The sequence below is a fragment of the Thunnus maccoyii genome, chromosome 22 (assembly GCF_910596095.1).
Source record: "Thunnus maccoyii chromosome 22, fThuMac1.1, whole genome shotgun sequence".
Lineage (NCBI taxonomy): Eukaryota > Metazoa > Chordata > Actinopteri > Scombriformes > Scombridae > Thunnus > Thunnus maccoyii.
In genome coordinates this window covers 8,637,843-8,665,475 of record NC_056554.1, presented here as the reverse complement: position 1 = coordinate 8,665,475, position 27,633 = coordinate 8,637,843, and the positions used below count along the sequence as shown (strand labels likewise).

At 40.1% G+C, this 27,633-nt stretch overlaps 1 protein-coding gene across 4 annotated transcripts in view; it reads right to left on the bottom strand.

Moving 5' to 3' along the window:
• LOC121889179 (pyruvate carboxylase, mitochondrial-like) overlaps positions 1-27,633 on the bottom strand; it is a 298,909-nt gene that overhangs the window by 182,480 nt on the left and 88,796 nt on the right. For all 4 annotated transcript variants that reach the window (XM_042400939.1, XM_042400938.1, XM_042400940.1 and 1 more), the window contains exon 11: positions 22,022-22,184. In XM_042400939.1, coding sequence (XP_042256873.1) covers positions 22,022-22,184 — 163 coding nt within the window. The remainder of the gene's footprint in view (positions 1-22,021; positions 22,185-27,633) is intronic.

Below are 27,633 nucleotides of genomic sequence, written 5' to 3'. Positions count from 1 at the left end.
TCTTGGTCTCTGTTGACCCTCACTCCTCTTTCCCTTTGTAGAATCCTAGATTTATGAGTGGCGTTCGGAGACCGACTGTCCTGGCGAGGTGCCTACATGACCAGCATTAATGACGTTCTCTCTTTCTATCTTTTCTTCTTTATTAAATGCTTCAACAAATACATGCACTCAGGCAATCATGCTCTCTCCAAACAAATATAAATGTCTCAGCCCACACAACACAACTCATTAAACACGTACCTTTAAATATGCACTATTTGCCAGAATGTGAACACAAACGCACTACCTATAATTTCACTGTCTTTTTTTCCCCCCCACACACACACACACACACACACACCCCGCTGCTCTCTCTCTACATCTCAGAAGCAGGAGTATACAATCTGAGCACGATAATGATGGTGATGGTACCGAAGGGAGCAATGAATTGTGTTAACGCTGAGTCACCCTCATCCACACTCTGTCATTTAGACATAAAATAAGACAAAAGGTGCACTGCAGGTCTTGTAATGTAAGAGTATTCTTTAGAGTGCTGGCTCCTTTGGTTAAAACATACACTAAAGGCTCCAATACATCCATTCCCACAGGGTTAAAATAGAAAGTGAAGAGCATGCTGGCAGAGCTTTAGATTCTAATAAAATAAACGCTGGATGAAGATTTGTTGCTCTATGAAAAGGAGAAAAAAAAAAAAACAACCTTTTCTCCACAGTCCTCTGTATCACCATCATCCAACCCGGCTAACACCAGACATTGTCTGTCACAGCGTACCACAGAGGCATCCAGCAGGCTTCGCTTTGGCTTCAGGCATACATGGCACTGAGTGAACTCAGGTGTCTTGAGATTTTGCTTTATTGCAAAAATGAAAGGTCAAAGAATTTTTTATTGAAGTATAATGCCACCGCTGAGGTCTTCTCTCCATGCTGCGCTTCTTTCAAAGATGTTACAGAGTGGGAGAAGAGCATGGAGTGTGATGTAGAGACCAGCCTTGTTAATAGCGGTCAGACCATGGCCTTAAGATGGAAATTGATGTCTTATAGTGAAATATTTTTATAATTCTTGACTTATTTTTACAACAGTCCTATCATATGGAGTATGTAGAGTGCCACCGGATTCATTATAAACTTTTCGGTGTTTAATTACACGCAGTCGATAAAATAGATCAATTTAAATTGATATAATAGGAGCTCATTTAATTTTTATGATGCAACATCTATAATATTTAAGAGTGCCACCCCAAAATAAAGGGATCAAGAAATGCAAACTGTAAATGTCAAAGCAGGACAAATTGTGAGTTGGAATATCACAGGCAACATCTGTCAAAATTTAATAAAGAAAAGTCACATTTAAAAGCCTTTTGAAACTAAATTTTCTGATTCAACTTTGAAATTGAATTCCTCAGTCATTATATAAAGACAGAAAAGGGAAGATTGTTTTTTTTTTTTTATTGGTAGATTTTCTAATCTGTTTAGTTTTACCTTCAGTTTTTAGTTCACTATTTAAATGCAAATGTAATAAATTAAAAAAAACAAATTAAAAACCATCAAATAGCCATTTAACAACATTTACTCTGCTGCAGTACATGCTGCTCTTGTTCTTGTGGATTTGCAAAAATGGAAAATGTGTTATTAGATGATGACAAGGCTTAGTTTGACATTTCTAGGCTCAATGGTCGATAATCTGTCATGTGTTGAATGTTAGGATATTGTCAGTTTAGTGACTTCATCCGAGGCGGCGTTGACCACATTACACCCACATGTCACCACTCAGACAAGCTATTATTGTACATTGCCCATAACGCACCACTGCACAGGCCTCGGCTGGCTTCAGCACAGCCCACCATCAGGGCACTGGACATTGCCCGGCTTTTGACCTACACAGCCGGCCTAAATATTCAGTTAATACTGCAGGAAAAAAAAAAAAAATCTCAAACCTCACAGCTTTTCAGGAATTCTAAACAGTTCCTGGTTCTGAGCAGGTCTAAAGGGTCATGAATTCATTCAGCTCATACATGACCTCAGGAACTGTCAAATATTTCGGGACAGAAAGACCAAAAGTGAAGTAAGGATGTTTCCGTGGTATGCCAGTAAAGCAGTGAAGTGGAAACACATTTGTGTGATGAGGAATGGACACTTAGCAACCTGTGAGCCTGAAGCGAGTACATTATACATGCAGGGCTTGCAGGCAAAGGTAGAGACAAGAATGTGAATAGGAGCTAATGGGGATAATATGGAGATGGTGCTCCGATGGTGCTGCTGTAGGACCAGAGCCAAAACTTTTAGAAATCTACTTGAGATGAATATGCTGTTTATTCTGCTGTTGAATTCCTGTGTAGTGAACATTCACTTCTACAAGAAGTAGTCACAGCTTTTTACAGAGAAAACAGTGATAATGTATTTAACTGAACAGTAACTACAAAGTAATAAATCTTGAACTTATGTTTGGAGAGACCTCATTTCTTAAGTCAACCAACTGGCAGGAAAGCTAATTGATTTCTGACTGACACCCATTTGGTGTCAACAGGTAAAGTTCATTATTGTTCTGACATTTAAAATGTTTGATCAACGGGTTTGCTGGAGTCTGGAGGGATGAGACATAATTCTACATGTGTGGGAGGGATTCGACTGCAAACACAGAGTGTAAACAAAAACAGAAGGTGGTTCTCAGAGCAGAGAATGTCACAGGATCGAGTGCACATTTACGTGGTGTGCAAGGCAGTAAATAAAATAGGGAACTCTGTTGTACATCTTATTAAATTACCTGTCGCATTAATATGGTTGATGTCACATACAGCATATGGACTGGATAGAAGCTTTAGTCAAAATAAAGCAGCAACGTGACAAACAAACAAAATGAAGCCAATGTGGAAGCGCTAAAAAACAGCAGTTCCTTGAATGGCCACTTGAGGCTGGCTCTAAAAGCCTGTCCGTTCATGACAACCGTACAGGGAGTGAATTTTTATATAACTCATCCATTTAAAATTTGTTAAGTCTTAAAGTTATGCATAATTAAGGGCGTGGTCGCTTTGAGTGACAGGTGGGTGCCGTCGTTTGTTGTACTGAAAGACCCTCTAAGGAGCTGAATGTTCAGTTTTTTTCTGGTAAGTACAATTTATTTTAATATATTTAAGCCGGTTTTTCTCTAGCGAGTATTAGCATTAGCATTATCACAGTTTATCATATACTGTAAATGCACTGTGCTAACCAAGCTAGCAGCTAGCATTAGGGTCAGCTCCACCCTCTTGTCCACTTCTGGCTCCAAAAATCCAAGATGGCGACAGTCAAAACACAAACCAGTAGGTAATGTCACGGTGTCCATATTTTTTCTTACAGTCTATGGTCAAAATCCAATTATTGTTCAATCGACAATGTTCCTGCTAATATTATGTTAATTGCCCGTATCCCAGCGATGTACAGTGAAAAATCTGTTTAACCAGTATGACCAGCTGTCATCCACAGCCATGAAAGAGGTGAGTGTATTTTCCCCCAGTGCTGCACATTCTGGTCATCACGCCTGACTGATTTAGTCGGTCACTGCTGATGTCTATGGATCAGCTAAATGGGATTCAAAAATGAATTAGATTAGGTGGCTTTTCCCATCTAATTCTTCTTCCTTTCCCTCCCTCTCTCCCTACTGTATCTGTCATTTGACTCGTTCCTCATTTCCATCTCTCCTCCCTTTTGCTTTAGCCAGTTCTAAAATAAGTTGGGAGCATTTCTGCACTGTCCTGTTGATTTTAGGACTGATTTTAAGATCTATATCTTTGCTTTCACTTCCACTGACCTTTAAACTCTTTATGTACCACGTGTCTACCTGATGTCTACGGCTACTTTTTTTTAAATTTTTGCTTGAGTCGTTGCCATAAAGGTCACTAGACTACTACTTACTGACTGGCAGGGTCAAAGCTACACATGGAGAAGCAGTGTTCAGTTTCACACACTCATATCGGGGGACAGACTCCAAGGAAACTTGAGCTCCAAATCTCATTTCTTCTTTGCAAATTGCAGCTCAAAACTTTTCTGTTTGCTTCTGCCTTTCATTAAGTTAAATTCGGGGGCTATTTATTCTCTGGACTGTAACTTTTTTCATTCTTCTGTTTTTTTTTTTCCCCATTTTAGCTCATTTCATCCATTTTATCTCAATTCATCTTTATCTTACCTCATGTTTCTTTTATATCTTGTCTAAGTCTTTTGAGTTGCCTTGATGAAAAGTGCAATACCACACTTCCCTTGTCTAGACTTCAGAATGACCCGCATGAAGAGATGGGGTCAGCAGAGTCAAATCTTTTATGCAAGCATTTCTTTTAATGCCTTTCATTTCATTTTATCCCATTTTGTCACAACTTCCTTAGTTTTCATATTCGTCTAGACTTTCACTTGAAGTATGTATAGTACTGAGTTTCTAGTGATCTTTGTTGGTGTTTAAAATTACATTCAAGCAAAAAAACTTTCATCTGAGTCACAAAGATGTAAAATGTTAAACTCACCATTAACACATTGTGCCTGTATTTCATGACTTTTCTGTTCTGCTGTATCTTTTTCCTCCATCTCTATATGTCACAACTGTCTTTTTCCCCCCAATAAAATAGAAAGCCTACTGGAAGTGACATTTCACAGTCAACAGGGAGAAATAATCAAAAAGGACAAAATGCAAATACAGACCTCCTTTTTTCCCCCTTTTTTTCCTGTTACTTCCTTAAGCAGTTTACAAAAACCCCTCTGGTCCCCGCTGGGTCACCCTTCTTTCCGTCTACTTCCGCTTCGCTCGACCTGTCAGCAACCCTTCCTCGCCTTCTTGCTATTTATTTTTCCCCCCCTCACCACCCTGAAGCCTGTTTGCTTTTCTTCCTGCCTGTTTAAAGTTGGTTTTCAGACTTACAATATGTCCGTCGTTCACCTTTTCCAACTGCATCTCATCTCTCCCTGTGTTTTTTTTTCTTTCTCTGTTTATCCTTCGCTCTCTGTCTTCTTTTGTTTGTTTTCTCTCCTGTGGGTGCTGCATCGCAAACACTCCGTATCCCACGGCGATTTGAGGAGCCTCTTTTTAATGCAAGCCAACTGTCACACACGAATACGCGCGCACACACACCTCTAGCTATGTGACCGAAACTTTACAGCGAGCTGTACATTGGCAAAGGAAAATTTCCTGACAAATGCTTGCAGGGAAACACACACACACACACTCTCTCTCTGTCACTTAAAACTGACAAACTAGATATGTTTATTTGTGCAATATCAAAAACTTGGTTCAGATGCATGTGTATGCCGATAGGTCTGAAGCGCTTAATGTTTTGGGTCCACACACACACACACACATAGACACGCACTCTTAGATGAACACTTCACACACCCCGCAGTGTTTCGTGTAAACAGACACATCTGGTGGTCTCCCTCTCCCCATCGCTCCTCTCCATCACTCCATCATTTGATCGCCCTCTTCCCTTTTCCACCTCTTGCTGTTTCTCCCCATGCCTCCCTCCCTCTCTCGTTCAATGCGTCATCGCCCCCTCACTCTCGCTCTCTCTCTCTCTCTCTCTCTCTCCCTGTGTCTGTCCATTCCTTTCTTCTCTGCCTTCACTCTTCAGAGGGCTCTTCATTTCACTGGAACGATGGATGAGAGGCTGGGGCCATCTGCAAGAGCTGATAAAACCACCCTCTCTCTCTCTCTCTTTCTCACACACACACACACACACAAACACACACACACAAACACACTTGCAGATACTGACATACATACAGATGCCGAAACAAGGAGACATACAGAGATGCAGATACATCACTAAACCTGTAAACGCACGCAGGACTTCAGAACACACTGCAGACACTCCAGTGTACATGCACTGGGGAAAAAAAGTGTAAACACAGCATTAGACACATAAAGATATATACACACACACACACACACACACACTACAGCCAGACAGTGGTTATGTACGACACAAGCACTGAAATCTCATATGCAGACATATTCTACATGTCAGGAGGGAGAGAAAGAAAAGAAAAAGAAGGAGAGATGAGATGAAAGGAGATGCAAAAAAAAAAAAAAGTATAAAATTAACTACAGTAGATGAGAGCTGGAATAAAGATGAGCAGGGAAAGGGTTGAGGAAAGCCAGGGTCAGAAGGGAGAGTAAAAACACGTGTGAGAGATGGAAGGCAGCGAGGAAGAGAGGGTGATGAAGATGCAGAAAGGAGAAGAGGCGGGATGAAACTGAAGGATGGACACGAACAGCCTGGAGGACAGATTATGCAAAAGGCAGAGATGACAAAGAGAGATGAAGTGAAGGGAGAGTTGAAGGGTTAGTCAGCGTGTCAGGAGGTGAGGTTGAAGCCTTTGTGAAAACACTAAATTTTTATTAGAATGCAAAGAAAAACTTCCCAAACTGAGCCACTTAAACCAAAGTTGAAGGAGTACAATCCTGCGAGAACAGTGGCTTCCACTTGAAGGAACGCACACAGAGGCAGATTTGCATACATAGATGAGCTAACTGCTTTGGTGTGTGTGGGACCAAACACTGAAATATGCTCATTAGCAGTATGTACTGTGTCTGTACTCTATGCACCCCATCTATCCTTTAATAATGTATTCTTTCTCCATAATTAAACTGATAAATATTGAGAATGTCATGTGTGGCCTATCTGAGCCACATTTTTGTCCAACTGGCCCAACATGAGGATTGTTAGATGAAGTAGTCAAATGCGCTTAATTAATTCATTGTAATTCTCCTTTTCAGTCGTCAGAAAGACCACCGACTGATGTGCAAGAAGCTGCGCTGACAGACACTAGCCATGCATTATAAAAACGCCTGCTCCTTTCAACATTTGAGAAACAAAAGGCGTGCTGTGGCTCCTGTCATACTAATGCGGGGCCGCTGGAGGACACGGGGGATTTTCACAATGGCTACCACTGAAAATAATCCAGGAAGCCTCCTTCAGTCGCTCTGTTTTTCTATTAACATGCAGAGAAACACTTGTCTGCCAGTCCGACTGAGTGGCCACGTTCTCAGAGGAAATGTGTGGCTGCTGTCACTAATACCAATTAAAAGTTGTGACTTTGCCTAAGAAAATGAGGTCAGATTCATGTTGTGATTACGTTGGTTTTGTCTATGCTGCCTTGGCAATTGGGGGACACAGAATCTACAATCAGCAACAGGGGACGTCACTTTGAACGAGCCAACCTAGTTGGTTTACTGGTACAAATGACTGTTGTGCAAGATTTGACCTACAGTGCTTCACAACAATTAGAATTTACAGTATTTGTGGTCTCTCATTTTGTGTAAAAGTCACTCATACAACAAAGTCCTTGTTTACCTGTTTGCTTCCTCTTTATTTCCACATATTTAAATCTCACGTGTTCATCAGAAATCATGCTCCAGATGATTCTGAGCTCCATTTTTGTATCTGTTTCATGCTGCTTGACTTTAGTTATGTGTCAGTAAATTAAGTCTTAGGGAAGAACTAGTGTTTGTTGGCTCCAATCTATCCGAAGGACTAGTGATGCTCATTTGATATGGATAATTAAACAAGTGTACGTGTCGTTTGACTTTTCATGCTATTTTAGAACATAATTTTTCTTTGTTTAAGTTCCCTCCATCTAATCTTATCTCTTCATCACAAGCTCATTTTCTCTCTCTACCTTTCTTTTAAAACATCTTATGCAGCAGTGTCATTTAACTTATCCCCTGAATTTTAGATAAAAGGTCAGCAAATTAGATAAAGATAAAAAATAACATTCAAATATTAATAGAGTAACACTATGAAAAATGTGTTTCTTAAAACTGAATGATCCAATTTCCTCAAGTTCAACTAACCTTCATGTGAGAAAAATTCAATCATGATCTTGGTTTTTGTGACTAAGGCAGCCATGAAAACTTCTTTTTAAAATACAGCTTCCATGCAGAGGAAACAGCAATTCTGGGACCCTGGAAATCTGTTTTTTTTTTTTTCAAAAGGATAAAGAAAACTCTTCCAGAGAAAAGCCTTTTCAAAATATGATTGCAGGTTCATTTTGAGAACACACTGGGTTGAATGCTCGCTTGGATAATTCAGTGACAGTTGACTCCCCCCCTCCAGCCAGCCGTCTAATATCACTCCTGTTGAACACACACATGCAAAAACAGATTTGTTCCTAAATTAAGCACAGGCGTTTTTGCGCACTGTGTTCGAAAAAAGGCTGAGTTGCAAAGAGGCCAGCCTTCACTAATGTACAAGGGACCTGATTAAAACTGACACACACGTTGCAATCATGGGAACTCACTAATTTAAGCATACAGTAGGGTAACACGCAAACACACACAAAAGATGAGCTTGGTAAACAAGAGACTGAGAGACTGGAGAGAAGAAAATAATTACAGAATAAAGAGAGTGAGTGTGTCTGCGAGACACCTTGGAAAACACAGACGCGAACCCTAAGGACTAAGAAGCGACAAATAAGGAAAGATTTCCATAGAGAGCAATGGAGGAGGGGAGAATAAGACAAGGAGAGACAATAGGAACAAATAAATGGAAAGGAGAGGGAGGGGTTGAGAGGAAAAAAAGACAGAAGAGCATAAAAATTAGATGAAAGAACAAAAAAAAAAAAAACAGAACGTGAAGGGAGACCTCCAAAAACATATCAGCGAGACATGAGAGAGAGGCAAGGAGCAAAAGAGGGGAGAGAACAAGAGAGGAGATGGAGGTAGAGAGGCAAAAAATAGACGGGAGGAAACAATGTGAAAACAGGGGGAAAGAAAACATGGAAAGAAATACGAAGCTGCAAAAACAAATCAACTAACAAAGCAAAAGAGAGACAGAGAAAGAGACCAAGGTACATGAGGGAAAGATGAGAAATGACTGAGAGAGAAAGAATTATAACTAGAAAGGAAACTAGCGTGGAGGAAAAATATGAAATGGAAGAGGGGAGATGGGAGATAGCGATGGAACAGATAGAGAGTGAAAACAGAGGAGGAATGATAAATGAGAAGAGTTAGGCGGGAAGGGAGGATCGGCTGGAAAAAACAACATAAACGACAGGAATATGAGACTAGGAGGATGCTTGTTGACAGCGGGGACATTCGATTATAGACACACACACACACAAACACACCTGTACGGATGCAGACACACATGCATGTACTGTATGCTAATAACCACACACACACACACCTGTATATAAAGTCGAGCCCACATGTATAAACATACACAGTGAAAACAGGGGAAAATTGATAGTGACAGCAGGAAGTGAGGTTGCCAGATGGAAATGGTTCCACAGAAAAGTGTGAGAAGGATAATAGAAAGAAAAAGATATAGTGGGGCAAAGGGAGATCCAGCATAGAGGAGAATAGGATAGCCATTACTGTACATGGAGTTATACTGAGGTAAAATATGGGAGATGTAGTTTGTGATCCTGGGGAGATATTTACGGAAACAACATGTCAGTGTTTTCTTTATGGCTGGGAACGGAGTATTTTCTGGCTCTTTCTCAATTTATCGCCATGGACAAAGTGGTAGTTCTACACAGGTAAGGAGCGGGATTGAGCTGGAAAGTTGTCATTACTTGTGGTAGCATTCTAGGCCAGCTAAAATAGAAACTAAAGCAAATAGAGAAATGGCAGGGAGATCAGGTATTGATTAATCAACCGGGTGCGTAACCCAAATTAGAAGTCAAAGAGCTCAGCACAGGTATGGGGGAATTGGAGTGGAGGAGATCTTTTCTTTAATTTAGATATTTAGGTTATAAATGCCCTAAAGACTGGGTTTCAATTTCTGTGAAAAAAAGAGTGAAAAAGAAAAAATACTGCAGAAATGAATCATTTAAGATATTATTTATGAGCAGTAAAGAAATGACACTGTGATCTACATAATTACTTTCATAATGCTTTCACTGTTAATGCTCAAATGTCAACTATTCTTTCAAGTCTGTCAGTGCTCCTGCAGCCTCATGCAACAGTTGAACGCAAGCTTGAGTGTAAAGTTAAAATTAGGGGTGAGTGGGAAAAAAAAAAAAAAAGATTCATATAAGAATCTCAAATCTTATCTCCTACGATTCTGTATCGATTCAAAACTGTCAAAAATCAATCTTCTAAATGTTAAATAATAATGTAATGTTGATGGAACTCAACTGCGAGGGCAGAGCAGCACCAAGACAGTCTAGAGCGCTCACATGCTAGAGTTATCTTGTAGTTCATCTTCAAAATAGGCAGCTGTTGCATTTTTTGCTGCCGTCACTCAGAGATTAACAATAGCGGAGCAGAGTAGCAAACTCCAGCAGTAACAAACGACTTCAAGATTTAAGATTCAAGATGTTTACTGTCACTCCGGTACAATACATACATATACAAGTACAGAGAGGCTCCAGCTCTGTGTGTGTGTGTGTGTTATTTATTTAGTAGTCTTATGGCCTGAGAGAAAAAAACTGTTCCTCAGTCTTCTGGTGCATGATTTGAGAGTCCTGTACCTCCTACTGAGGGCAGCAGAGAGAACAGGCTGTTGTGTGGATGTGATGGATCCTTAATGATCCTCAGGGACTTCCTGAGGCACCACTGTGTGTACAGCTACTGCAGGTTGAACAGCTCAGTTGCCCTGCTGACCAACCCCCACTGCAGCATTAAACAACTTAAACCAACTCTGAGGTGAAGGAAATAACTCTTGCGCTCAATCTGTTTCACCTCAAACACCCTGCGCCCGCTCAGCGTCTTGGACAACCACGGCTTTTCCCCGCAGCCAACAATGCAGCAGAGAGGCTGCTCTGCACTGCTGGAGACACAATGTTAATAAAAACACAGTGAAGCTGTTACTCTCATACTGGCAAGAGACTGTAAGATGCTTTCAAATTAATTAATTCATTAATTAATGCAATTAACTTTTTAAAATAAAAAGGCTGCGGACCATTTATCTTAATTGCCAGTTATGTTTCATATTGTATTTCAGTGGGATAAGGACACCAGTGAATGGTTTGGCACACAGTTAATAGAAAATAGTGCACCTTCTCTATTCATGCAATCAAGACTCAGTTTTGAATCGAGAATTGATTCTAAATCGAATCGACACCAAGAATCTGAATCAAATCGAGTCGAATTGTGAGATTCCCAAAGATTCACACCCGTAATTAACACTAACGGCTACACTGTATCTAGTTGGTTTTACACCGTTGCTACATACGCTACAGCTTAATTCAGTTGACTTATCAGAGTGACATTTCACCTACTGTAATACAGCATTCAGGAAATATGAGAGAACACAGATGCAAATCTAACTCATTTACTAACCTCATAATTAATACAATCATTTATCAACCACTTCTGTTGTATTTTGATGTTTTTTACTGAGGTGAGGAGGACCATATCCCAAAAAACTGTTCAATAATAACATCAAGACAAGGCTGTGGTGAACCCTTCACTCTTGGTGAAAAGATTCTGCCAAAGTTAGCAACCTAACAAGATTATGTTCCTGTTAGAAACAAGTGGTTCCCACCTCAAGTGAAAGCAGCATAAAATCACACTTGTGCCCTGGTCTAATCAAAGTAATGATGGGTATACAGCACAATACTGAGCTACAAGTTATCACAAATGTAAAAGGGATGTAATCTTTCCTCTGTCTGTCTTTATGTTGCTTCCAAACATTTATAACAGTTAAAAATGAATGATTTGCACTTGCTTGGGGAAAGTGTAAAGTTTGAAGTTTTTTTTCTAGGTTATATCATACCCTCTACAATACATTTATATTGAGATACAGTACATTTGAACTTGCACATATTGTGCAAGAGCCTACAGATATAAATTCTACTCCTGCTATTCTTCACACCCACTTAATTTTTCAATATTCATGCTTTGTTTTCTAGCCTCTCATTCTTGAAAGCTTGGAAGTGTCATGAAATTCATTTGCCCTATTTTTGTTTTCTGTTATACTCCTCTGTGAGACGCATTTACTATTCCCTGCTGCAACAGAGCAATTTCCCTACAGGAATTATTCAAATTGTATCTAATATTCCAAAAATTGAAATAGGTAATGATTACCACTCTCGTAATTGGGAGGATGTCTATATCTTTGCAAGTGAATGAAGACTGAGTAACAGCAATGATCCTAAAAAATCTATTGCATTGATTGCCTGTAATACTTGGGATTTCCTCTCCAACATGTGGAACCAGGTGCAGTTAAACTGAAAATTGAGAGTGTGACAGAGCAGTTCAGAGTGTGCACTCACGCATGTTTCCTCAATTTTCAATAGGCTTTGGTCTTTGAATGAAAATAGATTTCAGTGTTCAGCACATTAGACTCTCCTGGATGAGCTGCAGGAACCGGATATAAAAAGTCTCACTGTATTGACCTGTGTGCGCAAAGCAATTAAAAGGCAATACAATAAGGGGCCAAAACCTCAACACCAAACATTTCTCTGCATTTTCAGTTGTCGAATATATGTGATTAAAATGTTTCGGACTCCATATTATTAGTAATGATTTCTGTGCAGGTTGTATATTATTAGTAATGATTTTCGTGTGGCTATTTTGATAAATGAAATCACAAATGATGTGACGACATACAGTGAGAAGAGATGGTGAGGCGTCAGAGAGGCAGAGAAGGGGAAAATAAAAGTGAGACAGTAATTGGACAATACCACAAAACGCATGAGCAGAGAATTGAGTGGGTGTACTAATGGAGGAAAGGGAGAATTGTCACTTTGTAAAATACTGGGCTAATTTGGGCCCATAATTAACCATGTCGATGAGTGGCAGAGACGGAGAGAGGAGAGGGAGCGCTGTGCTGCAGCCAAAAATAGACGGGATTATTTGACCGGAGATTATATGTGAAAAACAGGATGGTTACACACAGACACAAAATCAACACATAGTGTGACAGGTTCTGTCTCTGTCACACACCAGCATGATACACACTTCCTACAGAGACACACATGTGCTGAAGGAGTAAGTCCGCTCACGTTGGAGGAGTCTCCATGCATAACCTTCTCAAGGTCAAGGGTGATTTCTTTGGAAATTACACCTTGTACGGCCGAGTGTGTGTCTGTACCTGTGGTGCTGGTGGTTTGCCCTGCTGCGGGTGTGTGTTTCTGGTGTTCTAACATCTGGTCAGAGGTCCTGGATGTTACCAGAGTTAACAAGGTAGCCTGTGAACAATGTGTGTCCCTCATGCTCTCTATGAGTGCTTTTCATTATGCTAACTCTATGCTGCCTCGGGTCCTCTCTCCTCCGTGACATGGAAACCGATCTCCCTCTGCCATCATGGAGGATCATCCAGTCCCTTAAATGCAGCTGGAGGAGAGAGGAGGCTCCTGGAGGAGCTTAGAGTGAGGAACCACAGGTGGATCCTACGTGGAAGAGTTTTACCCGACGGCAGCACCCCTTTCATCCAATGTGTTTACTGATTGATCAGCTGATCCAACAAGACAGTAAACAAACAGTCGGGCTGTTGTTGTAATACAGCAGATCAGCAGGAAACTACCTGTGGAACAGGAATGAAAGCACCAACAGCAGCTTTTCATATTTATTCATAAAATAAAAACTACTGAATCATGAATCAATCACAAAAAACACTCATAACTTAATTATTTCCCTTCATGAGCCAAAAGGCTTCTCCTTTCTTCTTCTCCGTTTCAGTACGTCTGAGCTCCTTCAGGAAAACATGATGCTGCACAGCTGCGTGTCTCCTATAAAATCATCCTGAGCCTGAAAGGGATGGCAGGCTTTCACAAAAAAATATAAGTAATATTTTATTTAAACATATTCTGCAGGCTACAGCGGTTTTTATTGCTCCTTTATGTCGGTTGTGTTCTTTCAGTAATTAATGGATTTAAATTGTCTATTTATGTCTTATTCTGTGACAGCAAGACACTGCTATAGATCTATAATCAAATAATAAAATGTTGGAGCAGCATCAGATGTTTTTCTTCCAGCTATCACTATGTAGAAATTATTAAGTAACAGCGTAAAATGTTAATCAATTGTACGTGAATTTTAAATACATTAGAGTTTAAACTGTTACTTAGTAATTTCTATTGTTGGCTTATTCATATTTGACATTTAAGTTGATGTGTGTCATAGTACTTCTCCTCTTTGTCTCCTCAAAATGACGCTGGAGTGAGCGAGGATGTCCCGTTTGGGGGAAACGGGACATTAAATTCCTCTGTCCATCTCTCTCTCTCTATATCAACTAAGACGCGAGGAAGAGACGCAAGTGAAGGAAGTGAGGAGATACATTAGCATCATGAAAAGCACCCTGTATCTTCTCCTTTCTGTGTGTTATCGCCAAACACAAGTCTGAGATTCTGTTTCTTTTAGGTTTATTTGTCACGGTCAAGTTTGAATAATAGTCATACCAAATACACTACAAACAGAAATTTAGGATTTGGAAATTTTTGTACAAAAAGTGAAAATCAAGAAGAGGTCTGAACTATTGACTTGCATGCATTTTAAATGCAGAAATGAAAACTTAATGAGTACAAAGTAACTCAAACTCTTTCACCACCAATTATATAGGTGACTGATTGCTTTGTTTATGTCGATGAAGAAAACCAAAGATAATGGCAACAAATCACAGCTACCAATAGGGGCAAACCGAAGCGGGGTGCAGGATGTTTATGGTGTGCAAATGAAGGTGTTAACGATGATGTGTGAAGCAAGACTAACACACTTCCTCTAATTAGGACTCAACCTATTTTCAAACTCAAAACACACACACACACTCACACACAAAGAAACAGACAAGCCCGCATCCACATACACACACAAGCGCAGTGTAAAACGTATTATTAATACATTGAGTGCTGCATGCAAATGTGATCCAATAAAAGAAACAAACAGGAGAAAGATGCATGATGGAGTGAGGTGATGGAAAGACAGATGTGAGTAAGGCTGGTTGACACAATGATGAGAAGGAGACAACTGATTTATGGGTTGAATTATGGGATGACAGTCGAATCCTTTTTCTGATATTCAAATTCTTACTGATAAGGAATGAAGGAGGGAGGAGGGAGGGTGAAGTAGATGTACATGTAGCTCCCTCCAGGCGACCAATACTGCAAGAGTAAGGGTTTCCATTCCTCTGGAGCTACATGGACTGCTTTGGATTTAAAAAAAAAAAAAAGTCCACTGAATAGCGCATGACAGTGGGAAGGAAGGAAAGGGAGAAGGCAAAGCGGGGGGAGAGGAAGAGGAAGAAGTGAAATGAGGTGCCGAGTAACAGGAGGAGATGGATAATAGGAACTCGGGGAGGAGAGAGGAACAGCAGGATTCGGCCTTATTACTTGCAATCTTTTTGTGGAGACAGAAGGTGGGACGGGGGGAGATGAGAAAAAATAAGGGAGGGAGGGGGAGGGAGATATGGTAGGAATGTTAAAAGAGGCTGAGGGAGGAGAGGATGGGAGAAATATGAGATCAATGGATGGACAAGTGGATGGAAGGAGGGAGAGAATTGCCGTACAGCAGGACAGTGTTTTGCATTACCTGACCACAGAGAGAGAGAGAAGACAGATTTGGAAATAAGGTATTAACTGAGAAATTAGGATAAAAGGGCAACCGTGGTTAATGGAAAGGGGGAGAGGATGAAGAGGTTTGATAGGGTGGAAGGAGGAAGGCGGAGGGGAAGAGAAGGAGGGAGGGAAATGATGGAGTGATTCAACACAGTCAGATGGAGATATCTGCGAGAAGAGATTGATGAATAGATGGAAGGACAAAAGAAGGGTTATTGTTGCTCCCTTGTTTACGCTATCAGATATACAGTAGACAGAGACAAATATCAGATTCACCCCCTTCTGTTTTCTCCTGTGGTGTACAACAAAGCCATATTTTCCCCTTTACAGCAGTAAATTGTCTTCATCATCCACTTATCACACCATGGGAGTAAAGGCTTTTCCACTTGTGCTTTTTGAATCAGCTTCACGTCTCACAAAGCTAAACTGATCACAGAGCTTACTGTATGTGCCAAAAGGTTTGCGGACACACTGATTGTGGCGAGTACCCGCTGGAGAAAAAAAATAGATTAAAATATAAAATGTCAAGGTGCCGCTATAATACTCCCCTCCGCCTCCCCCACCATCTCCTTTCCTGATCCCAAAGCATGAAGTCCACCCCTCCCTGTCATTCTGTCTCTGTCGACAGGGCTGCCGCTATCCTCGCCCTATGACATCCATCACTCCTCATCCTCGGCTCCGTCCTCCATACTTCACCTCTCTCTCTCTCTCTCTCTCTCTTTGTATTTTGTGTGCTCTTTGGTTTGTTCCCTCATGCTCTAAAACATGATATCTGATGATTTTAAAAAGCTACATTTAAAACATTAACACCTTTTTGATTCCTTTCCACCTGAATTCAAGGGCAGCTTTAAAAGCTGTATGAATGTAAAAAAAAAGATACTATCGTTACTACACATATGCTATTTTATTGTAAATTTAAAAAACACTAGTGACTCCCTAGTTAAGATATTCTAATGTGATTTTCCCCACATGCACATGCATACTGTACATCTCCAGTGTTTAACAAGACCACGTTTTGCTTCTAGAGCAGCGCAGCAAAGCTCCTTCACTTACATACCTGCCAATTAAAAAATACCCCTACTAGTGCTTCCCACTCCTCAATACTGGATGAAGCTAGATTAATATTTATGCAGTCATAGAACCTTGATTATAAGTTACATAACATTAAAATAAATCCTACTAATTTATATCATTTATAGACCTACAACTATTAATCACTGAATGTAAACTAATATTAAACATTTTGCTGTCAAAATATACTCTTTCTAGTTGTCTAATTTAAACGCAAAGTTAGACAAAATGTAGCATATTCACTGCTCATCGGCAAGCACGTCCAACAGCCACAAGGGGGCATTAATCTGTTGCTTCCCATCATTAAGCCTCCTTAAGAGACTGACCTCCCAAGAAAACAGCAGCATCTGCAGTCTGTGCAAATGCCTCAATACAACCTACAGCATGTTTATATTGAACTGACAAAGTCCTGCAGTGGCTGTGTGAATTATGAGTCTTGTCAGCGAACTTGGAGCTTGTTTGAAAAGAAAAACGATCATGGTGGATGGCTCGGCCAACAAAGCGGCAGACTTTGACGCAGGAGACCATTGTTTGCCGTCCTGTTTTTTTTTTTGCAACAATCAAAATTGGTTTCTTTAACCATGTCAAGGATTGTTCCCCAAGCTTAAGCAGTGAATGTTCCCCCGCCTTAAAACATTTTTATTAACTACAATCTTTCCCTCATGTTTTTCTGAGTAGATTTTCTAAATTTGTTCTGTCTGGATTTGTAAGTGCAGTTTTCTCCTCTTTTTCTTTGCTTCACCGCCAAAATGTTAGGTTAACACACTGCATTCAGAGCATGAAGTGATTGAAAAACATTAAATCATGGAATAGAAAACCGTCGGCACTGCAGTGAACAGCATAAGACTGTTAGTGTGGGTACAGTGCAACAGCAGGGGGGTGTGACACTGAAATTGGGGGTCAGACCTTTAAAATACAAGCTGTGTAATGTCTGATTTTAATGCTGTTCTACTTCTCTGAGACAATCTATCCTCCCCTTTTTGCTTCTGTTGCTCTCTTGCATCCTCTTTGCCTTCTGTATCTTTCTTCGCCCATTTCCTTCACCTGTTCAGAAAGCTCCATTAAAAGGAGATCAAAGAACAAGATGGAAAGCTTTCATACGCCTGTTTCCTTTATTTCTTGCAGAGCGAAAAATGAAGTCAAAACGAGGGTGTACCCATTACTGAGTCGATACCCAGTCTACTTGTCTACATACAGTATTAAAACATTGTTCCTACTTAATTCCATGTGCTCTCCATTTTCTATCCATTTCAACTCTTCTCTATGTCCGCTATTTCTAGCACCCTAACACCCCATTTCCCATCTATCTCCCTGTTCTACTACATTCCTCATGTCTTTGTGCTTTTCTAAGATGGAAAACCATTTGATACTCTAATTCTTCGTACAGTGTAACTGATTGTTGTGTTTTATGGAGTAAGAAGCCCTTCCATTTCCAGTGTGGCTCCTGCTCTCTCCTGCTGACACACAGCAGGTCTTTCACAGGACTGAACACACCGAGCAAGTGACAGACAGCATTTTCAACAGCACAATTCATCACATGAGTTTTGGTTCCAAGTTTGATGCCACTCCAGTATTGGGCCTCATATCCCGTGTACGAGACAAAGGCATGCAGTCATAAAGACTGTCTGAAGCCTGATAACAAAGAAACGGCCCCAAGCCGAACAAAAGGAGCCCAAATTGGACCCTCCCATTGGACGAGACCTGCCAGAATGTACAGGAATGCCCGCTCCCCAGCCATGACGTCACCAAGAGTATAAACACCTGAGACTGTCTCCTAACTGCGCTTTCAGCTGTTCCCACGACTACAAGGAAGTAACTGCAATACATACATTAACTGTAACTAGGCCGCACAATCTCAACCTCGCTAAGATTTTCCTTGTGTTCAACCGAGCACGTTATTGGATCCAAAGAAGGTGATTACTGTGAAACCCAGTGCTCCCACCTTTCCTGCAGAAGTGAAGGAGGATAAACCCACTTTTCTTCAACTGAGTCGACTTTGCCGTTTCCTCCACAACTCCGTCGAGGATCAGCTGCTATGAAAAAGACCGACAGACCAAGAAGACCGCCTGCTGAAGAGCTCAAATTCAAACCCTCACTGTTCATCCTGTAATGTTAATATCTCTCAGATGTTGATATTCTTGGATGAGACGATATTCACTGTTTGCTTATTGGAGCCTGACCTCAGGGTGGTGCCCTGTTATTGTTAATAATTATCTTTGATAATTATGAACTATTGCTAATAACCAAAACTACTTTAATTAAGTCCCAACAGCAGCATCCTTCAAACTCTGCTGTTCAGCTACTTGCTTCTCTAAGAACTGGACATCCTGTTGTGGGGTTTTTTTGTATCATCTCTAAAAACTAAACTCCACTCGTCAAAGCCAATTAAACAAGTTGCCTTTGGCAAGTGACCACAAGCCCATAGCGTGACAACTTTCTCACCCTCCCGCCCTCCACCTTTCACTGTGCTCAGTGGCTGACCTTGTTGTCACAGCCCTTTGGTAATAATTTATTTATCTGTCCGTCAAATGTGGCATTCCTCCATCCACGCTTTTCTGTGTTGATTGTGTTTGGCTCATTCATATTGCATGTTGATGGGGGACGTTGTTGCTGTGTTGACACGTTTCATGGCTCAACTGCGCGGCTAAATGGTGCAGGACGGCCAGAGGAAAAGGAGGGAGGTGAGGAAGAGAGATTGCGTACAGATAGAGGGATGAGACAAAGGAGAGTCAGATGGAAATAGGTGGAAGCGGAGGAGGGATACAGATGTGAAAATTATGTACATTATTTTAAGACAGGTGGAAGGTGGGAGAGGACAATCAAGTGATGCAGGGAGAGAAAAAGAGGAAAAATATGGGTTGAAAACAAGGCAGAAAGTCCTTCAAGTGGAGAGGTCACAAGCTATTCCATGACCACTCCTCTCAGACAAACTGCTGAGAAAAGCTGTACACAGTGCAAGGACCTATTTTCACAGAGAGAAGTAACACACCCTGAAAGTGAGAATGCCACATAATGGGGATGTTATTTGAATTGATTTTTTTTTTTGCCTGCATACCCATATCAGGTGTGAATCAAAAATGTATGCCATCATGATTTGAATACCTCGCAAAAAACCTGACTCGTCAGATTACTGCTTCATCTGAATGTGGTAATATATTCGGGTTAATGTTTTCTAAATGTGGTGTGATCAGTGAGCCACATAATCCACCAGTAAACTAAAACAACTGCCCATGGGAGATAAATTAATGGACTCACATTCAATCGAAATAAATCTGTGTGCACAACACAACCATTCCTCCCTTCTCCCTCGCTCAGAACCAAGAGGCAGATGATTTGTTTGATTGGAAAGCCACCGGTGCAGGTCGAATTCAATCACATCCAAGGAGTCAAAAATCACTGTGTTAAGTCACCAGGCAGCAATGGCAGTATTTTACTCCCAGCATCAGCATGACAAGACGGATGATGGGGGAAAGGTAAGAAACCAGAGGGTCTCCTGGAATTTATGGGTTCTCAATTGCAGCAGACTCGACATGCAGACAATAATAACATTGATCAACTTCCCATGTCTACTTTTGTGCATTGCTCAGCTAGTAGACCTCTGAGAGGATAGCCAAGGAGACTGAGTGCACGTCATTGTTATATTACTTTAACCTTTTTTTCATTGAGCTCTGCTACGGTCAAATACACCGATTATCTCTTTTTATTGTTTTTTATTCTGATAAATGGCTGTTTTATTCTTATTAAACCTTGTTGTAATTCTAACCTGCCATTTTTTATTGATTCAAACTGGCTTTCATTATCATTTAATTATTTGTAAAGTGCTTTGCAACACTATTTGGGCCTATAAAAGCTAATAGAGAATCAGCAAAAAAAACACATTAAAGAAAGGGAGAGGATAGAAGATGGGAGGGAGAAAAAAAAAACAAGAGAAGAAGAGTGGGTGGTTGTACAGTCTAGGGTGAAGGGCAAAAGGACTTGACAGCAAAAAGCATCTAGGGATCAGATCTCATCAGCCAGAGAGAGATTTGTAGAGACACCATGAGAAATGGCATATATGGTGTGTAGATATACGGGATATGTGCCTGTAGATGGATACATAGAGCACTCATAGTGACCTTTGTGTCTTCTCATGTGTGAACACTGTCTAAGAAAATCACTGGTCTCCTCAAACGAAGCCTTACACTCTAGCCATGTCAAGAATTCGCAAAAAACAAAACCTCAAGATATCCCTGCTACACACACAGAAAGAATTTTTACATGAAATACTAAATGCACAAACATATACCTCTCTCTCATACAAAAATGAAGATGAACACACACTCATCCAGTCATGCAAACATACACATGCACATAGGGAAATCATGCCATCCCACTCACAGACCTCATGTGGCAAAGCATGTTTGTAATTGCAGCACTGAAAGCTACTATATAGATCAATGTGACAGAACTATAATCCCTGTGCTGGTTGATCTCTGCAGCTGTGACTGTGTGCATGTCTGTTTGCACACATACACACACATTGGGTGAAGACATTCTGTTATCTTTCATTACCCCAAAGCTCACTTAAGCGATATTTTTATAGGTCAACACTGAATGTAATGAATGTAATGTAATGTGAAAGCAATGCTCCAGATCCCAGTGAGAATCAACACCCACACTGCAGCTCTATGCCACTTTCAGTTCACTGTTTTGATTTGCTGGTGTGTACAGCTGATGGTGTCTTGCTCTCATCAAAAAACCGCACCATATCAAAGAAATATTGCTACACTGTGGGAAATACACAAACTCGGTCTCTTGCCAAGAGTTAGATGAGAAGTTTGATACCACTCACATGTCTGTGCAGTAAATATGAAGCTAGAACCAGCAGGTTTCCCCCTTCAGCAGATGTGAAAGTGTCAAACTCCTCACATATATCATTCTGCACAGTGAAGCCCAAACATCTAAGTGAAGTAACAATAAATAAGACACATTTTTGAGTAGAGGGGGACTTTAATAAATACTATAAGACAACGTGAAAAAAAATGACATGTTGTGGTTTTACAGGGGGTTATGTCTGTCTCCTCTGGACAGAGCCAGATTAGCTGTTACGCCATGTTTCTGTGCTAAGCTAAACTAACCTGCTGCTGGCGGTCGCTTCATATTTAGTGTACAGACATGAGAGGCATTAATCATCTCATAAAACACCCTGCAAGAAAGTTGCAGGGTGTTTTATGGGTTTCATATTCCCAAAATGTTGAAATATTCATTTAAACCAAGTTCTTGAAAGCTAATTGTATGCTGCATTCACAAGCTCAATGTCCAGTGTTGGGCAAGGCAGAAAACTCTTATATGGAATCAAAGCTTGGCTACTGAGTTGTTGTCATTTAAATCGCCTTTATAACTTGCAGACTTTCTCCAGACTTTATAGGCACTGTATTAAGGAAGGAGGAATTGCAGGTTGTCTTCATGACCTCAGTATAACAAAAGCTTTCAAGTAATTTCAAGATCAATCCTACCTCAATCCTGCCAGTGTCTGGCTGAAAGCCTCTGGCTGGGTCTTCGGTCGTCACTCTGCACTGGATCGCACAGCCGTTCACCCTGATCTTGTCTTGTTTGAGGCCCAGTTCTGGCAGGCTGCGGCCCTCACACACGTGCAGCTGGGCATGCACCAGGTCCACACTGTGGGAGAGAGAGGCAATGAGGGAATAAATTGATTGAAGTCCTGAACCAGGTGTAAATGGCCATTAATTTCCCTTGATATCACTGTGAAGAAAATTTTTTCCGCTTATACCAAGGCTTGAAAAGACCACTGAAGCCATTTATTCAATCTAAACATCTTTAGCTATTCTTGGCCTCACATCAGGATGGCAAGGATGTGGATTTGCCGTGGATGAGCGGATTTTTACAGCACCTCTCATTTGAGCAAATGAATCTGTGATGCGTGACAGGAAAACAATCCCTCATGAATACCTCTTAAAAGCAAACACAAAGTAGATTAGAACAAAAGAAACTTTAGTTATAATTTGATGTTGCTGAGACAAAGGCCCCTGGGGAAGTGAGCAGGATACAGATATTTCAGGTTTTACATAGGAAAACAAATGATAAATTAGCATCATAACTTTTGTTTGATTAGAGATTAGAAGGTGTGCTATTAAGAATTTCAGTCAAGCAGGTTATAGGATATGTAGAAGCACTCCATTGTAACGTTCATTATAACTGGTAAAGCATTACAATGCAACAACTGTCATCTGCAAAAACTTAGCATGTAAAATCATTGTTAGATTACAAAACTGGCATCTAAGAAAACTGGTGCTGTTTGTTTTCAACAACTTTATAAAAATCCCAAAAGATAACAAATCAATGCACCCAGTGAGAAATAATATGGCATAGCTCTGTCACCTCAAGTATGACATACACACCCTTTACATGTACGGTACATTTTATTCACACATATCTAAAAAAAATGCACACACACACACACATATATATATCTAAATAGGAGTACATTATGCACACTCTTAAGCAGTAATTATCCAAAATTAGAAAGAATATGAATTTGAGAGGAACAGAGATATAACCCTTAACATCAATTTTGGCTCATCTGTATGCATTTATTTAAATGTAAAGCTCAAATGAGAGTTGCTGGGTTAAGTTTCATGACCTTACAGACTAACGCATAGCCCGACTATATAAATATTTTTAGTCTGCGTTGTTTCTTGGACGCTATTTAAAACGCAGCAGTGGACGGACACAGAGGGTAGGGATACATAATTCTTATATGGCTGTGTCCTTGCACTCAAGTTGCTGCCAAACATAAAACGCACTCAGACAACTGGGAAAGCGTCTCCGCCTTGAAGAGTGAATGAGAAACAGAAGGCACACACATTAGCGGACGAGCTCGGATTTTGGACACTGTCTTGGCTTCCGTCTCCTTAATGTCTCAATTAGCTGGTATCCACATTCTGGCCAAACAGAAGGACAATTATGTATGAGCCTGGTGTGAAATGTGTTGGTGGAAAAAGCAGATCTAGTCTTGATAACTTGGCCCAGGCGCTAACGTCATGTGTTTGTTACAGTTTCAGGAATATGTTGGTATGTCTTAAATTAGACGGCTCCACGTGCATACTGAAATAACGAAAAGGACAATATAAAATTAGTCACTTTATTAGCATTGCCCCCGTCAGTAGTTATGGAAATTATTCTCAGTTTCCCACTACTTTATTGTTTCGTCCGGACACAGATTTGTCACCAGACTATGAATAGTAACTAATGTCCGTGGGGTCCAGCACATTACCAGCTTCTCAGAGCCCTTTAAGGACACTGCATGTGAAAAGAAAATGTTTTGCATCTGCTACTGTTGTGTGAAATGCAGTGCGGCAAAGACTTAAATGTTTACAAGAATAAAGTAACATGTTAGACTTTTTTTCCATTTACTTAAATTCCAACTAAAACAAAGACAGTGATAAAAAAAATACTAAAACTGAAATATGGTTCAAGTAATTGTTCAGTCATTTCTTTAGTTAGTAGTTCACCTATTAACCCAATCCCTTCTTTATAGCATTTGCATAGTCATTAAAAGTGAAGCAAAAGAACAAACAGCGCTTCAAAGACAAGTATCCAAATGTAATAACACTAATTTATGAGGTGAAATATTAGTGTATTCTAATGACTGGCATTTCACAGAGATGGAAATACTTTAATAATATGCAAATTCACACATTTCAGAGACAAACAAGACAAGTGAACATTTTATGAGTCGACAATCAAACATTTGGCATCCATGTATAGACGTTTTTATTACATATAAATCAGGTTTGGCCTAGATTTTACCCCCCCTTGCATAATTCTTCTGCTTTGAAAACATAAGGCAACACTGATTGAATGAGGACCCTCGAGGATTTATGAAATTCATTGTATACTAATTTGACTTAGACAAATTAAAGAGCCTGCAGCAACATCTGTCCCTCAGTGCAGCCAGTTACAGAATAAAAGTCCCTCGAATCATTAGCAAGTTCCACAGTGAGGCCGCACTACACAGGCAGAGGATGAGAGTGATACGCCCTCAGCCAAAGTAGGAGTTGGAAAAAGCACTACAGCACATAACTGTGCTAACTGTTGGGAAAATTTTATCTGTGTTGGGGAACCAAAGACAGTGAGAAGGATGGACCTGAAACATCTGCACAGAGGCAGAGTTGGGCGTTATTGCTATCAGTGGGAATGATGACTTACAGCTGAGACTTGAGAGAATAATATAACCTGACTAAATTCTGAATTAAATAACTGCTGGGTGTCAGTATCCGTAAAGTTTATACTTCCATACTGTCATATACATTAGCATTGTCAGAGAATCAGTATTTGAAGTGGAGGCTCAAAGAGGCCACTGTGTAAAATCATGGAAACCATCCAAAGAATGCATCTATAACCACAGACACACAATCATCAAAACAGACACATTTCCTTCATATGTGTCAAAAACATTGAACCATTAGAGATAAATATGAAAGTTTTGCAAAAGCTATTCTATGCTTTATGCTAGATGATAAAACTTTTCTGTTGGGGGGATTTTATTACCTGCTGCCACCAGGCAAGATAGATAAAAACTAACCTGTCAACATACGCACTGTACATCTGTCTGTAGTGACATATACTGTAGACATTATGTGTGTAATGTAGAAAACTCATGTCATGTATCCAGCATCTGCATTTTTACAATCAGACTGGCCATATGCAAAACATAAGATGTTAGGCTATGCGAGACAAAGTTTTCTTTAATGTTCATAATTATATTCTTAATCACCAGTTTGTAATATAATTATCATGCTTTCCTTTTCTTTATCCAGTATCTTCTTTTCTATGCTTTGGAAATAGATGGATTTACATGTCATGAGGGAAGTAAATTCAAATGGAAAACTGATGTGTGATCACAGCTTGGTCATAAAATCAAAAGTAAAGGGCTCGTTTTAAGTATCTTGCCTCCTTAGTTTGGTCTACTTTCTGCTGAGACAGGATATAGGGAATAGGACAAAACTCAGATTCAATGATAAATGGAAACCAGAGGAGAGAGAAGCAGTTTTAGTTAATTGAAGGGGCTAAATCGGAGGAAACAGCAGGGTAACCGTGGAGGGTTTAAAAACTGGCTGCGGTCCCAGCCAAATGGATCCTCTGGGGATCCAAGCCACCCGGATGACCGCCTTTTCTCCCTGCTGCAGTTGAGAGGAGGTGCCGGGTGCACCAGACCAGAGCTGAGGGACTCAGGAGGAGCATCTACCCTCAGGTCACTGGGAACCTGGATGGGATCACTGCCTAGGATTTCTACTCTACCCCCCTACGATAAGAGGGTTGCTAAGTTGATGATTGTTGCTTTTTGTTACTTATTTGAGCTGTTTTGTTGCAAAAACTGAAGGAGATGATGGGATTATATTTCACTGCAGTTAAATGTGACAAATAAAGAGTGATTGATTGATGTTTTTTGGACTGAGTTCTTATTTATGCACATATAAATGATAACTATGCAAGTATAAAAAGACACAGTTTTCCAATAAGTAAAACGAATAACATTGGCACAGAAATACAAAAACAAAAATACCAAAAACAAAAATTTGGTGGGGAAATATCCATTACCAAAACCTGATTTTAATTGACGCCGTTCCACTTGCTTACTCAGACTTAATCTAAAAGCTGTTGACCCCTACTTCCTCAAACTCTCTCCATATTGTGTGTGTATCCTGTCATGTGAGTACCCATCAAGCACCGTGCACACAGCAGATTTCACATGGCAGTTTAATTATATTTTGTGTAGAGCCCCAGTAACCAAGAAGTACTCCTGAGCTGCAACACTACCCGGCCCTAGGTTTGCTCCAATTAGCTGGTCGAAATTTGATTATACATAAATTTATTTAGTAATATGCGGCATGTAAGTGCAAAAACTGAAATAATGAAAGGTCTTAAAATTTGATTTTGAGTCAGGGTCCTCTACAGCTCAGGGTTTCATGATTACATTAGGTAATAATGCAGGACCTGCCTTAAGGCCCTCGTCATTTCAGTTCATATTGAGGTTTAGTAGAGCATATTCCCCCAAAATAAGCACATAATTACATTACAAGAAACCAACTAGTACAGTACACATTGGAAAAGTTGCCTGTTCTTCTAGTACACTAGGAGCCCAAGACCGTCATGGAAATGCACTTTGTAGCAAGTCTTAGCTTTACATCTTCAGGAATAGGTCTGTGTGCAATGCTCAGGACAGTTGATGTATTTATTTATTTATTGGTCAGCAAAGATATTAACTATTAAGTATTGTATAAAATCCCCGTCTATTTAGGGTACATGGTTTCTGAATGTTTCACCTGTTAGAACTTCTGAATGATGACCATTTATCCATTTGCACATTTACAGCATATATACTGTATATCCACTTATCTACAGCATCTATCTCAACCTTCATTTTGTGTTTTCCTGGGAAAAAAAAGAAATCTCAAACTTAATTCTATAACTATTCTTTGACTTCAGCTTTTTCAATTATTCCTAGTCGGGCACTGCTTCGCCTCGTTTGGGGTTCTGAAGTCAGTGTGTGTGTCTATGTGACAGTGCATAAAAGAATAAATCTTTTAAGATGCCAAACCCAATATTGTGTTTCTTTTTCACTGCCTGGCATCTCTGACTGTTTGTCAGTTGTGCATTTGCCTTGCTTAGGGCTTCTGAATAGCTGCCAAGTTTATGTTTGATCTCTGACAATCTAAAAAGAAAAAAATGGAAAACCCCACAAGTGTCAGAATAAATGTCTCACAGAACCTGTTGTTCAAATGTCAGCGCGCTAACCTCGCAGCCAAGTGTATCGGTCTAAGCAGCGACTTTGCTTAAGGTTGGCTTGTAAATATCTTACATTTGATCTCTGATTAAATCACCAATCACCAGCTTGTTAAGATATACATGTATTTACACTGCAGAACAACATGGAAGCCCAAATTATTTACAGCCCAGCATTTGGCCACAGTCCCGAAACTATATTAGCCAGATTTTATAACAGCACCTGAAGAGTCTTTTTGTGACAAGCTGTGTAAATACATCCTTGTCCGACTGACACAAATTCTTACATACAATATATTAATAAAATGTATCACCGTGGACA